Genomic DNA, 14,710 nt, shown 5'->3' on the forward strand with positions numbered 1-14,710 from the left:
AGCGGTAAACACTTATGAAAGCGCTAAACACTTATAAAAACGGTAAACACTTATGAAAGCGGTAAACACGTTGGACGCGCATATGACTCGATCTGGACTAACAAGTAGCAATTACTCCTATCATTCACCTAAACCTGGCGGTTTCTAACAAGTAATAAGTCTGGTCGGTCTAGATTGATTACATGCACAAAGCCTAACATTGGATGTCTAAGTTTGATTGATTTTATTAGGTTATTCTTGAAAAAACCTATACAACATCTAATTAAAATTTCGATGCAATCCTAAGATGTCTAGGTGATTGGTTGGAATTGATTTAATTTCTAAATTATATGGTTATTACATTAGCTTGCTAATATTTGGATTTGCATGCTTTTGGAAAGCAATAAACATTATCGACATGCTCATCTGCAGTTGGATAAACATACAAGGTGAGAAATACTCTTATTCCTCGCTAACTAAAGCGTCTAATGCTCACCTCATTTCCCATTGGTGTGGTCAGAATCAGTTCTTGAGCAGAACGCGGAAGTTGTCCGTGTACGGTTTAACTGGTTCAAACCGAGGTTGATTCCAAGTTCGGGTGAACCCGAAATCTGGTCTAGAAATTGCTGGGTTTGCCGATTGTGGGCTCATGGGCCCAGTTTATACTATCAGTTACAAGTTTGGGCTTCAAGGCCCTAATTACACTCGTTTGGCCCATTACAAAGCAGAATGTAAAAGAAAATTAAAATCCCTAAATCTGGTTCAAACTGGACCGAATTCCGAGCTCAAACAAGCCCGGAAACTTAAAAGCAAATTCGGATTGAAGCTAGAAGGATCCGGGAACAATTCTAGAAACAGGGGGAGCGACAAACTTGGCGGCGATTGCAGTGTCGGCGTCGCCAATTCAGATTGGTGACGGTGCAAGTCCACACAAGCGGCAGCGCTGGTTGCAGTTGCGGCGCCGGTTTGTCAGAAGGCAACATTTTGGTCATTTTCATTCATTTCGATTCGGTTTACATGCCAAAAACAGTAAAAAGACATTAAACACATAGAGATAGATATACAAACATTCTGGAATTGATATAAGGTAATTAAACGAGCAATAAACACCCTAAATCATACTTTTCTAAGGCAATTGTAATGAAAAAGACGACATGCTCATCAAGAACATATAAAGAAGTTGTTTTAATTCTAACATGCTTTCTAAGTGCTAGAATTTGACAGTTTCGAATTTCAATGAATAGAAATATTAAGGCGGACCTAAAATGTTCTTTCTAAATCAATTTCTTGGCAAATACATTAGCAAAGTAGTTATAGAAGTTATAGCAAAACAATAAATTAGTCTAAACATGTATAATGATTTGACAGTTATGATAAAAAGTGACTTAGAGATAATAGGGTCCTCAGAAGTACTGTTCTGAGTCCTTGGCTCGTTAACTAGCAAAGTGGATGTAGAATCCAGCTTCGAATTAGTGCGTAGTAGCTTGTTCCTGAATAATTAATGCGTTCAAGCTTAGTTTGATCGACTGGTGTTTGTGTATTTGTGTATAGGGGTTCGGACAATACTCTATTTTTCTAGGGTTTCGTGCATGCTCTAATGGATTGAAATTGTCGACATGTGGCTAGGCTGTCTATGGGTGGTATTTATAGTGGTGGCGAGTGACCTAGGGTTAGCTAGAGGTTGATTTTGGTCAGGAGTGTTCATGTGTGTGAAATGATAACTCTTTTAGTGTTAGGATTAGGTGGAACCTCTTTTAAATTCGGATTTATTCTTTAAGGCTAAGCAAAGTGTGTCAAAGAGTCTGTTTTAGTGCTTGAAAGTTCTTAAAAACTCTCCTAGGGTCCTAGAGACTAGGGTATGGTCAATTTCATCCTGTCAAACTTGCAAATTGGCTTATAAACTTCTAACATATTGCAATTTAGTCAAATTTATAGACTTAGACTACAATCTCTTTGGATGTTTATAGGCTGTTTACGGCTAATTACGCTTTAATCCTCCAAGTTTGCAACTATGCACTGATTACGCCTACTTGGATTCCAGCAAACAATTCAATAGCTCCTCACCTGAACGATTTTCTTTAGAAATCATCATTGGACGCTTCAGTCCCTTATCGCTTTTTACTAGTTCGGAAAAGACGTGTCTACAGTTTTCCCTCTCTTTAATGCGAATTGACAAAGTAGGTCAATTTTTGTTAAAGAAGTAACTTGCTGTTAGTCAGGCGACAAGGATGCTGCCCACCATTGGAGGTACTCACTTGTTGGTGGTTTGATGATGCCCTGGCCTGAGCATTACCCGTTGTGGTGCATGACTCTGACTTCATGCCCCCTGGTTCTGGTCTACTCCGCATGTGACTAGGAGTAAGTCTTCTCAGCTATCTTGAAGGTCGTCCATTGAGCCTAAATTGATTGTTGTGTTCCCCGTGGAATGGAACCTAAACTCTCAGCTGTTTTGAGAGTAATCCAATGACTTGGAACCCTAGTAATTCTCCTGTCCGGTACTTTTCAAGTTTGTAGAAGGGACAACATCCCTTTAGCAGTCCCAAAGGCCACCCTATTGCATAGGTGCTCGGTAATTATCCTATTCGGAGCCTCTTAGATTTGTAGAGGGAACATCATCCCCTTGGACGTCCTAAGGGCCACCCTATTGTATATGTGCCTGGATTCCGTAGTTATTCTACAACTAGCGGAAGTCTGGATGTTTATTTGAACTATTGCAGACAATGTCTCGACGTCTTCTTGACACTAGATTCTCCTCTATCTGGAGTTTGGCACGTAGGGTTAGACCGCTGTTATGCTATTTTAGGAGTTACGTTCTGCATATATTGGATGGCGCGGCGATGTCTTTCTATTTTTGGCCATTTTAATCTCGTTTTCTGGGTAATCTTCTGGCATGATCCTCTGGGACGGTCTCGTAAATTATCCTCTAGGCAATTTCATTTCTAATCTGGTCCTCTAGGGATGTCTTACAGTTGGTCCACTGGGGATATTTCCTTATTCGGTCTTCTAGGGAATTCATTCCATCCCATGGGGCGGCTGTATTTCTAATCTGATCCTCTAGGGAAAATTCGGATCCTCTAGGGGTATCTGTTTATCAGATCCCATCCTCTAGGGTGGTTGTGTTTCTAATTCGATGTTCTGGGTCGTCTATGTTTATGATCCCATCCTTTAGGGTGGTTGTATTTCTAATTTGATCCTTTTAGGGTGTTTGTATTTATAATTCAAAACCTTTGGGGAATATGTATGTCTAATTCAAAACCTCTGGGAATATTTGTTACTCTAATGGGGACGGAATTATGAGGCCCGGAGAGTGATTTTGACTCAAACATGTCATTTTTAAATATAGGGGGCAATTTTTGTCTTTTTTTTATCTTGCCCCACATATAGTGCTTTAAATGAGAGATTACTTTCTTCACTTTCATTTCCACTTTCTCTCTCTAGTCTTACGTTTCTCTCAACTAGAAATCTGGTTTACAGTATGGCGCCATCTTAGAGATTTTCGAAGCCATGTAGGGATCCTGATCGACAAGCTTCTGAGATTTATCTCTTCTAGAGGCGCGCCAAGAGGTACCCTTTTGCTATACTTGAAGAGTCATATATATTCTGGGTTTCAGCCCAACGTACGTTTTTTTTATCTTTTTCCGCTTTGGTAGATAGTTTGACTATTCGTATGTTCAAAATATGTCCAAATTTTGCTCGAAAATGGATGGGAATCATAAAAAATGAAGTCCCAAGTGAGGAAAAATAGTGGCGTCGGCACCAACTGGGAGTGGCGCCGCCGCCACTATGCACTGGCGCCATGATGGTGGCGCCAATGCACTTTGGAGCTTAGTTTTGGCTGGATTTTTTTCCGTTGTTTCTGCATTTTTCTAGCGATTCTAACTCCCATACTGATTTTCTTTGCATTTTTAGAGTGGACAACCGTTCCGTACTTCCGGGAACTTCGTTGATGCTCGAAGTTGGCACCGTACTTTGCCCGATGCTGTTCGGATTTAAGTAGACGAGGTAGGCTTCGGCCGTTTAGCTGGTTCGTTTTATACTGGGACGAGAGTCTACGACAACACTTCGTTGCTTGCACTGATAGAACGGAGGATGAACAACACTGATACTTTTCATTTGTCGGTGGGGGAGTTGACTGTGACTCCGTTGGACTTTTGCCTGTCATAGGGATATCCTTTGGTGGTCAGCCGGTACCTTTTGACGGCGGTTTGGCCAGTTTCCGCCGGAAAGAGGCGTATATTACTGAGATGCTTGGTGTTGTACTAGGGATGAAGGGGAAAGCCCTTAAGTATGCGCCTTTGTGGAATCACTAGAGGGAATATGTCCATAGGGACAGGGTTGAGGTAGATCTGGTTGCCCGGGCTTTCATATTCTATATGTTGGGGACTACATTGTTTAGCAACTCGGACTCCACCTTGCCCCAATGTGTATTGCCTGCTCTGGAAGACCCGGATTAGGCCATGACTTACAACTGGGGTCTGCTGCTCTTGCCCATTTGTACCTTTGTATGGATCGAGTCGTCCGTGGAGGATCCAATCTTTTAAGGATGTGGCCTTTCGTACATATGAGTGCATTCTTCACTCTTCTAGCTTTGTGCTCTGTATTTTTGTTTATATCTAACTAGTTATATGTTCTCCATTCTCAGATTTGGGCTGTTCAGATGGGGATTTTGACTAGATTCAAAGACATTCCTGTGTTGGATTTTCCACTCATGAGGTCTTGGGACTTCTCTCGGACTCCGTCACATTATCAGTCAGCTGAGTGCAGGATCCAGGCATGCGTTATCTGATGCATGGCCCGAACTATTGATCCTGGTTTTTAAGGGAGCGAGTGCTCCATTTTTAGGTCAGACCCAGTGCTCATATGGTGCTTAGGGAGCCACTGTCGTTGATGCTTCGTGGTAGGGATGTTGTGACACCTGCTCTCCGTTCGGACCTTAGAGGCTATCTGGCGATGGAGTTTGTGTCTGCTCCTTGGCGTAGTTGTTTGGACGACTTGGTGAGACCCCATCTTCTGGGTAGGTTACCTATGGACGGTGTGCCTGGACAGCAGGTTCGCGATGCTGCTGGTGCTCAGGCCCAGTGTGCGGCTGCGAGGCCACATGTATGTACCATTTCTCTTGGTCTTTTATACTTCTGGAGTTTTATATTTTTTTTGATGCTCGGGGAGAAGATATGCATGGAGCCTGTGCTAGGATAGATGTTCCTGAGTCCTCAGGTCAGGTTATGATTGGTAGAAATGTATCTAGGATGATCTCTGGCTTGTTGTGTAGATTTCAGCAAACAAATCTATAACTCGTCATCCAAACAATTTTCTCCAGAAATCACATTGGACGCTTCAGTCCCTTATCACTTTTTACGTGTTCGAAAAAAAAGTGTCTACACTTAGCTAGATGGCGACTCTATTATTTTCAAAATCTAACCAGATTCGGCTAGGCGCGCGCCCCCAAACCTTGCTCTACTCACACTATCATAATAATTATTTTAAAAGTTTTATTTGATTTTTTATTCAATTATACAAAATATAAAATTTATTATAATTACCCAATATAGTATATAATTTAGTCATACTAAGAATTAAATTTATTATAATATTTTAGTGTAACTAAATAAGAATTATATTAAGAAATGATTAATGTAGTAATAAATAAATAATATACTGAATAAATTTGAATAATTTTAAAAAATAAATAAAAAATAGTCATTAATTTAAAATAATTTTATAATAATCTAGAAATTATTTTATTTAAAAAAAAAATTGACTCATTTTATATAATAAAAGCTTAAATATTTTTATTTTTGACCACGATTGAATTTTACTATTAATGGAATCAATGGTTTGATGGTTTGGTCCTTTTTGTACCATTTTTGATGACTATAGGGATTTAAGTGAGCAACTGTCTACTTCAGATGCCAAAATATTTTTTGGCTCCGACCAAAAAGGCCAATCTGAACTTTTTGCCTTTATAAAAGTATAGACGCCAATGCTAAATTTGTCCAACCAAAAATACACCAAATTTGCAATTTGGGTCCGTTAAAAAAGATATATAGAGAATCATAATCTTCTTATCCACACCGCTCTACTCTGTTGAAGTAAAAAAAAAAATAGAAATATTGATGGAGGGAAGCTCCATTTTGAGGTATTCACAGTCAAATAATGTTTACAACATCACTGCTACTACTACACCTTCACATTCATCTTCCTCTTCTTCCCTTTTCAAATGGCAACCCACCAATTTGAAACTCAACTACCACAAAACCAAAATGTTGGCGGCACTCTCTTCGCTTCCTCCTCCCCGCGCCAATTCCGCATCTGTGGTTGAAAAATGTGTTGAATTTATGCCTAAGATTGATAAGAGTGGCAGGTTCTGCAGCCCCAGAGCCGCCCGTGAGCTCGCTCTGTATGTTCTCTTTCTATTCCTTACTTATCCATGCTCATCTGTTTCTCATTTTAGGACTACCCATTTTCAAATTATGTACCTTTTGCATCTTATTTAGTTATTTTGGCGAACAAGTTAAGGGCAATTCTTCTATGCAAGGGCGGATATAGAAAGAGTTTATAGTCGGCAGTTGTTCACCTTATTATCTTGAATCTTTGAAAAAATATGAATATGATATTTTTTTTTGATAATTATATGAATATGATATTTAATAGTATAATTTTTCCGTCTTAAATTTTATAGCATTGCCCGCTTCAAAATTTATATTTTATCATTTTTGTCTATCTTATAAACTTTTTCAGCTTATAATCAGAACATTTTTCGTTCCTTCTTATAGGGAATACTGTTATAATACTTACTAAATTCTAACTTCATCATTTGATTAATTATTTTATGGGTTTGGTTGTTGCAAGAATGACGATATATGCAGCATGTTTGGAAGGGTCAGATCCAATTCGACTCTTTGAGAAACGGCTGAATGCAAGGAGAGGTAATGCATCACTTGTTCATGTCTTCAAACTATATTTTACTAGTTGGTTAACTGAGGGATGTTTGATTTCGTCACCTAATCCTGCCTTCTATTTCATTCTCCTATTCAGAAGCTGGTTATGAATTTGACAAGACGTCGTTGTTGGAATATAATCACATGAGCTTTGGAGGACCTCCTGTTACAACAGAAACTGTTGAAGAAGCTGATGAGCTTCTACGCAGTGATGAAAAAGAGTCTGCAGTTGGTAATCGTGCTTTTGAATAACTTATTCAAGTTGCTAAACCCTTATGTTCTTGCTATTGATATTCTTATACGCTTCAGTTATGCCTCAAGCTATTGCTTCGTTTAGCATCTCATTCATTTTTACACCATTATACTTCATTTACATTCCAGCCATTTGCGTGTAGTTGTTTGTGTACACATTGTTGGCTGGAAATAAAATATTTGATAATTGATAGGTCCGAATCAGAGTTGAACTATATTTTGAGATAAAAATTCTACTTAGCGCGAGAATTGAACCACAAATATCTCTTCGAGTGAGACAAATCACAAGGTTTTTTATTATAATTTGCTTGCTTTATTCAATACTCTAAGAGGGTTTAAATACAGAAAAGAAATAACAAATGCCCATGAAAACTAACACCTTTTAACTAAGATATTTTGAATTCTTTGGCTTATCAATAATTTTGCCATCATCTAATTGTTTGTTTCCCATTGGATCACAATAAATGTGTAAAACATTATGTAAGGATTCATCATCCACATGCAGAATTGTTTTGTTTAAAATGTTCTGACTAATGTTCATATGGTCCACTCTCTTTAAACTTCCCATTTTCTGCTTCTTTCTGAAAGTAATATTCCATCGTTCTCTTTGTATTTCAGAAGCAGAAGTCCTCTCAGCGCCTCCTAAGTTGGTCTACAGCAAATTACTTTTGCGGTGAGCTCTTTTACTGTAAATTAATAATGTAATTAACTAGAGATACTATCTACATTCTACAGCACACGAGAGAGGGATAGAGAGAGAGAGTGTATGTGTGTGTGTTTATATTGTGAAATTTGATCAGCTCTGTTTCTTAGTATAACTTTCATGTTTGGTGGCAGTTTCACTAAGAAGCTTCTAGTAGCAGTTGTGGATAAGTGGGACAGCCATGTCCTTGTTATAGACAAAGTTGCGCCGCCTAATTGGAAGGTCTGAATTCCTGATCTTTTGCTGTGCGAATTCTTTAGCATCAGCCATTTGACAGTAGCTTTTTCATTTTGAGTCAAATTTATTCTTAATTCACTTTCTTTTTGGGATGATTAAATATAAAATACACTGTGCATTGATTTTCCTGAAATTTGTCTTTCTTAAATTGCCACTTGCAAGATTGCTATTGATTTTGTAATTTTACAACTTGCACACAGGACTAAAGAATAAAAGATCAATGTTGTGTCTTATTGCAGATAATTGGAATTGGAATGGACTTTAAAATCTAAAAAGTTGTGGTTTTGTGTTGAATAGGATTCCCATTGTTGACTGATGGAATTACTCTTTTTTCTGCTAAATCTATACCTTGCCAAAATCTTTGAGTTTTCATTTGGATGGAGTACTTAACATTTCTGTGTTTTTGAATCAGAGTCTTCAATTTAATTTGTACTAGCATTTGAACATAAATAAAAAAAGTTAAAAAAATGTACTAACCAAATTCTGGAGAATATATGCACATGCACATTTAAGTATGGATTTCAAACTTAATCTCAAACAAGTTTTCAGGCACATTTGTGTATCTAATTTGTGGTTATGAATCTAATTAGTTGTTATGAATCTATATAACCAAATAAAACTCATTCGTTTAACTGCCAAATAATTTACACTAAATTGTATAAAGTTCGAAGGATTTTATTCGAATAAGCTACTGATTTGAATGCAACATGAATGAAGCATGGATACTTATACAGTTATGTTGACATCCGGCATCAAAATGATGAGTGTTTCTGTTATTATATACTTGATGATTATTCTAATTGATTCAAATCTGGTTTTGCACTTGTTAATGTATATCTAATTTTTTCTTGAGAGGTGCACCATGCGCTGATAAAGATCGTTATAGGCGAGACAGAACACCCTTGGTTGCGTATGCCGTGTTTGGCAGGCAATTTAAGAGGTTGGCTGTCAATTATAAGTGATATATGAGTGTACAAAATGTAATACTTACCGCACTTATCCATGTAGCTGAGACTCAAGAGCTTTATTATATTCTTACTATTACAATCATGTCAGCGTATTTCTCAGTTAATGAGTTTGAAAGTGGTATGTTCAATGAAAAATGGATAAGGCTTACTTATACACAAATGTCCGACAACTCCAATTGATGTTTGACTGCAGAATGAGCCAGCTGGTAGAATTTTGGAATTCTGTGTCCTCCATTTGGCAATGTCTGAGATCTCAGTTGTTGGAACGCGGCACCAGATTGTCATTAATGAGGTATGTTTGTTCTACTCTCCGATGAGTTTTTTTTTGTTTGTAAATGCAGTTATCATGCATATGACGACAATTCAGCTGATCCAGTCAATATTGTTTGATTATCCTGAAGGCCGTCGATCTTGCTAAACGCTTTTGTGATGGTGCTGCACCTCGCGTAATCAATGGGTGTCTTAGGACTTTTGTGAAGGATATATCAGGAAGTAGTGTGAGTCAGGATTCCAACGCTAATGAAAAGGTACAAGCGTAAAGTCTGAAACTCTTCTAAAAACTATGGAGCATTTGCAACGAAACGTGAATTCGGGTATCTCATTTCATCCTCGAGAGAATGTCTCACTTTTCAAGAATGAAGTGTAGAAAAATCAATAGCAGGTGGAGCTGTGATGATAAGTGAACAACAGAGGAGAAGATATGTATATGTTGTTGTATTGTGGAAGTTAAATTTAAAGCAGACAAACAACATTAACATTTTTGATATTCCCTTTGCTGCTATTGAGTTTTTGTTTTAGACAGGCATATGATGAGATTATGTTAATCTTAATTTTTTGTCCTAATTTTCTTTTTCCAAACTAGTAAGACTGCTGAAATCCGGTGGAGCCTTTATGTATTGATATTTCATCATTTTAATTAGGCCAAATGTACAATTTTGACCCTCATATTAGGTTCCGTTTTTTATTTGATTTTAATTTTAAAGTGGCCGGTGTTATTAAAAATGATAATTTGAACCCCCCTTTAACATATTTTTTTCACCGTTATTTATGTTGGTACGTGATGGAAACCGAAATACTATGAACTGAGTCCGTTGGGATTCGCCCACCGAGATGATCTTGAGACTCGTCGAAGAATCTGAATATGATTCAATACGAAAATAAAGGAGATTCCAGAAGACCAATCTTTTAGAAGAATAAGAAACACATTCCTATTAACTATCACATTCCTAAATAGATTTACATGTCAAATAAGAATCCCTTTCCTATTTGAATTCTTATGCGAAATAGTAATTCCTTTCCTATTTAGAATCTAAAAGGCATTCTCTCACTATCACTATATAAAGAGTTTGAGATATGTCTAAAACAGATGAGTTTACAATAAATATAAATATTCTCCCTTAAACCTAAACTGACTTAAGCATCAGAGAGTTAATCGGACAAACTGTCTAATTAGTCATCTACACTGTTTTGCAGGTTAAACGCCGTCGAGATGCCGGAATTCATAAATTGGCGTCGTCTGTGGGAAAAGTTTGAAAACTTCGAACTAGAAGGAGTTTTTCTGAACTCAAATAAATTTTTTATTGAAGGATGACATCCGATAGGAGTAAATCAAAATAATAATCTTACCGATCGAATGAGTCAGACACATCAAGAATTATTGTTGATCGGTTCTGATTGATTGGCCAAGAAAAAAGAAAACGAGTGACTAAATGTTAAGGCTAGAAGCAGGTCACAGTGCTAAAACTACAACATGGAGTATTTTCGGCCAAAACAAAAAAGAGAAAACAAGGTCAGATTATTTGGCCAAATTTAAAGAATAAGAGTCACAAAAATTGATTAGGCCAAGAAATAAGGAAACAGGTGATTAACAAAAAAGAGAAAATAAGGTTGCATGATTATTGCCAAACTCAAAGGGAAAGTAGGAGAAGATCTTCTGGAATCAACAAAACCACGTCCGGAATTGACAAATCGAAAATGTTATCTTATTATCGACAAGTGATGAATCACGATAAATTTTTCTAATTCATATATTATTTATTTAATTATTGATTTTGACAAAGAGAAAATAAACTATTATTTTAGTTTTGAATTTTATCCACACTTTTACATAATTTTATGCATAATTATTTGAAATTAAATAAATATATTATATGTTAAGATATTTTTTTGGCTAAAATATAAAAAGGAAAATATAAAGAGCTTTTTATATAAAATACAGGATTTGGGCTAAACTTTACTTTTATACGGCCCAATCTATATCTTTACTTTTCACACCATCAATTTCATAAAACCTAACCTTTTTTTTTTGGATTTCTTTCTTTTTTACCGTTTTCTTATTTTCCTTCTCAATTGGCGGTTTCTCCATTCTTCTCCGCCATTTTCGCTTCTCTTCTCCACGATTTTACTGTGCGTTATCTCCATTACTGCACGACTCCTCTTGTTTCTCTCATTTTCATCTCTATTTCATCATTATCTCAACCGTTCTTGCTTATATAACAGTAAATTCTTTTGAGCTGTGAAAAAAAAATTCACGATTTCTACTCCTTCGCTTCCGCCGTTCCGCCTCCGCCGTTTTGCCTCCATCGTTCCGCCTTTGTCACGCCGCGCCATCTTTCTTTTATCTTTTTAATTTTAGATCTGAAATTTCTTGTTCTTTTTTTTATTTTCAGATCTATAATATGTTTATCTTTTACTGTTGATTCACCATTAAACATGTATAAAGAGTATCTTTAAACAAACTAATACTTATTTCATGTTATATAAAATAATTTTGTGATTTTATATAATAAAATTCTGTTATTTCTGCATTTTTTTGTGTTTTGTTGTATTTCTGCGTTTTTTTTATTCTGCAGAACGATTTGTTGATGATGATTGATTGCTGAATTATTGTAATATTACAGTGTTGTTGATTTTATGTTGATATTATGTTGATATCTACTGATTCTTTTTATTTGAACATTGACAAATAAGATAATATTGTCTGTGAAATAAACTTTCGTTGGATGAAATTAAACTGTATCGTAACTGTCTTTGTCGAAATTTAGTTAAGTATGAGAGGTGGAATGCAAAACAATTATACAAGTGATTTTGAAGAAAGTGAGCAGCTGCAAAGAGAATTGAGGAAAAAAAATATTTTGAAATAGATTTCTTTAATTTGTGAACTGTTGTGTTGGTGTATATTTAATATAATTTTATTTTTATATGTAAGAATAATTTTATTTTTTCATTTGAATTATTGTTGTTGTTTTTCATATTGTTTTGATTACTTACTCTGCTAATATTTTTATCTGATTCATTTATTTTAAACATTTTGTACCTTTGTTGTTCTTTAGTAGAATTACTACTATCATATTAACAAGTTATCAACATAATGTCAACATGATATCAACAATAAATGCTAATTTAGTCAAGATGTTTGTAAAATGAGAACATCGATTGATTTAAGCTAAAAACAATCAACATATTATCAAAAACATGTCAATAACTCATCAATACAGCAATTTAAGACTAACTTTACTTTTCTTTTAATGATTGAAAAATCAACATGTTATCAACAGCATATCAACAACATATCAACATAAAATTGAAAATCAAAAAAAGTTGAAATATTTATCAACATAATGTCAACAATAAATCAACAGTGAATCAACAATTAATGCTAATTTAGTCAAGATGTTTGTAAAATGAAAACATTGATTGATTTAAGTTAAAAACAATCAACATATTATCAAAAACATATCAATAGTTCATTAATACATCAATTTAAGACTAACTTTATTTTTCTTTCAATGACTGAAAAATCAACATGTTATCAACAGTATATCAACAACATGTCAACATAAAATTGAAAATCAAAAAAAGTTGAAATACATATCAACATAATGTCAACAATAAATCAACAACGAATAAACATAAGGAATAAAATAAAACATATTTTTTTTAAAAATTGTGATAATCGATAAAATATCAACAAGAAATCAACAACATGTCAACATGATAATGCTAACATATCCTTATCTAATCTCATTATAATTTTGTTTTTTTTAGTTTATTTCACGCACAAAATTATCTAATTTGTTAATATATTTTTTTAGAATAAATTTTTTCAATGTTAAAATTAAGGAAATACGAACTGATTATCAACACAAAATCAACATAAAATCAACAACACTGTAATATTATAATATTTCAGCAATCAACCATCATCAATAAATCGAATTGCAGAGTAAAAAAACACAAAAATACAACCAAACACAAAAAAATGCAGAAATAACAAAAATTTATTCCATATAACCATAAATTTATATTACATAACATGAAATTAGCATTGTATTCTTAAAATATAATCTCTATACATGTTTAATGGTGAAAAAACAGTAAAAAAATTGTAGATCTGAAAATAAAAAAAAAGAAGAAGAAGAACAATGAGTAAATTATAGATCTGAAATCAAATAGATGACGACGATGAGTAGAGGAGATGATGACGTTGACGAAGATGACAACGGAGACGATGATGAGAACGATGACGGAGGAGCGGAGAAACAGAGGACGGCTCAGCGGAAGACGGCGAACGGTAAAAAAAGAGAGAGAAAGATGAACTGAGAGGAAGAGAGAATTGAATGATGAGGAGAGAGAAAATAAATGAAATTATGATTTGTATGCTGTTAGGGTTTAATATATAGAGTCCGTATAAAAGTTATAATTCAGCCCGCATATGGTAGTTTAGAAAACCCAAACCTGCATCCGTATAAAAGTTAAAAATTTGACAAAGTAGGTTGTTTGTGTAAAAAGCCCAAATATAAAGCCAAATAAGGCTTAATCAAGAAGGCTCCGTCAATAAGGTTTGGCCTAGAAAAATAGATAAAGCCAAATAAGGCTTAATCAAGAAGACTCCACCAACAAAGTTTGATCAGGAAGAATAAAATCCAAACAAGGCTTAATCAAAAAAGCAAATAAGTGAAAGTCAAAAAAAGATCAACAAAAAAATAATCCATAAAAGGAGGAAGAACGAGCAGTTTTCATTGCAAGAAAAGAAAAAGACAAACAATTGACGGAAGTAAACAATTCAGATCTAATAATTATAAAAAGAAGAGAAAATCCAAAAAAATGAAATACAACGAGAGATGGGGAAACGGAAGTCCTACAAGGAGAAAAAGAACATAGAAAGCACAACAAAAATCGGTGGTAAGAAAAGCAAACACATTTCTGAAGACAGGAGGAAGAGAATGAGAAACAAGAAATGTTTTACCCAGAATAAAAATAAAGATGGAGAAATAAATCAATAAAGGGAACACCAATTAAAATAATAGAAAGCGAAACGATGCAAAAATGAAGAAAAACATCTCGGGCAACACGAATGAATAGATGAAAAAGGGACTCCTATAAGAAATAAAAAGAGCAAAGAAAGGACAATAAGAAGCACAATCACACAAAGTAACAATAACCAAAAAAAAACATGAAGAGAAAAATAATAAACCAAGAAGACTCCCCCAAAGAAGAATAATGACTCAATAATAAGACTCGGTCAAAAAGAATAAACCAAGAAGACAACCAAAAAGAAAATAAGAATTGGCAAAGATAAATCAGCCAAAGAAAACTCGTTCAAAGAAAAACCCCAAGAGGGACAAAGAAGA

General features: G+C 35.0%; 1 protein-coding gene across 1 annotated transcript; it reads left to right on the forward strand.

The window, feature by feature from the left end:
• Positions 1–6,027: 6,027 nt before the first annotated feature.
• Positions 6,028–9,920, forward strand: LOC126670261 (uncharacterized). Its single transcript, XM_050363954.2, has 7 exons — positions 6,028–6,376; positions 6,829–6,905; positions 7,015–7,149; positions 7,788–7,842; positions 8,007–8,094; positions 9,271–9,369; positions 9,479–9,920. Exons 1-7 carry the CDS (start codon positions 6,093–6,095, stop codon positions 9,614–9,616), a joined length of 876 nt encoding a protein of 291 aa, XP_050219911.1. The 5' UTR covers positions 6,028–6,092; the 3' UTR covers positions 9,617–9,920.
• The last annotated feature ends 4,790 nt before the right edge of the window (positions 9,921–14,710 follow it).

Source organism: Mercurialis annua, linkage group LG2 (genome assembly GCF_937616625.2).
Source record: "Mercurialis annua linkage group LG2, ddMerAnnu1.2, whole genome shotgun sequence".
NCBI lineage: Eukaryota > Viridiplantae > Streptophyta > Magnoliopsida > Malpighiales > Euphorbiaceae > Mercurialis > Mercurialis annua.

What these genes read in the sequence shown, in the direction of transcription:
- LOC126670261 (XM_050363954.2), top strand. Translation starts at nt 6,093, where the DNA reads ATGGAGGGAAGCTCCATTTTGAGGTATTCACAGTCAAATAATGTTTAC. An exon ending in GCCGCCCGTGAGCTCGCTCT is followed by an intron (nt 6,377 to 6,828) that starts GTATGTTCTCTT and finishes GGTTGTTGCAAG; the next exon opens with AATGACGATATATGCAGCAT. An exon ending in ACCAGATTGTCATTAATGAG is followed by an intron (nt 9,370 to 9,478) that starts GTATGTTTGTTC and finishes ATTATCCTGAAG; the next exon opens with GCCGTCGATCTTGCTAAACG.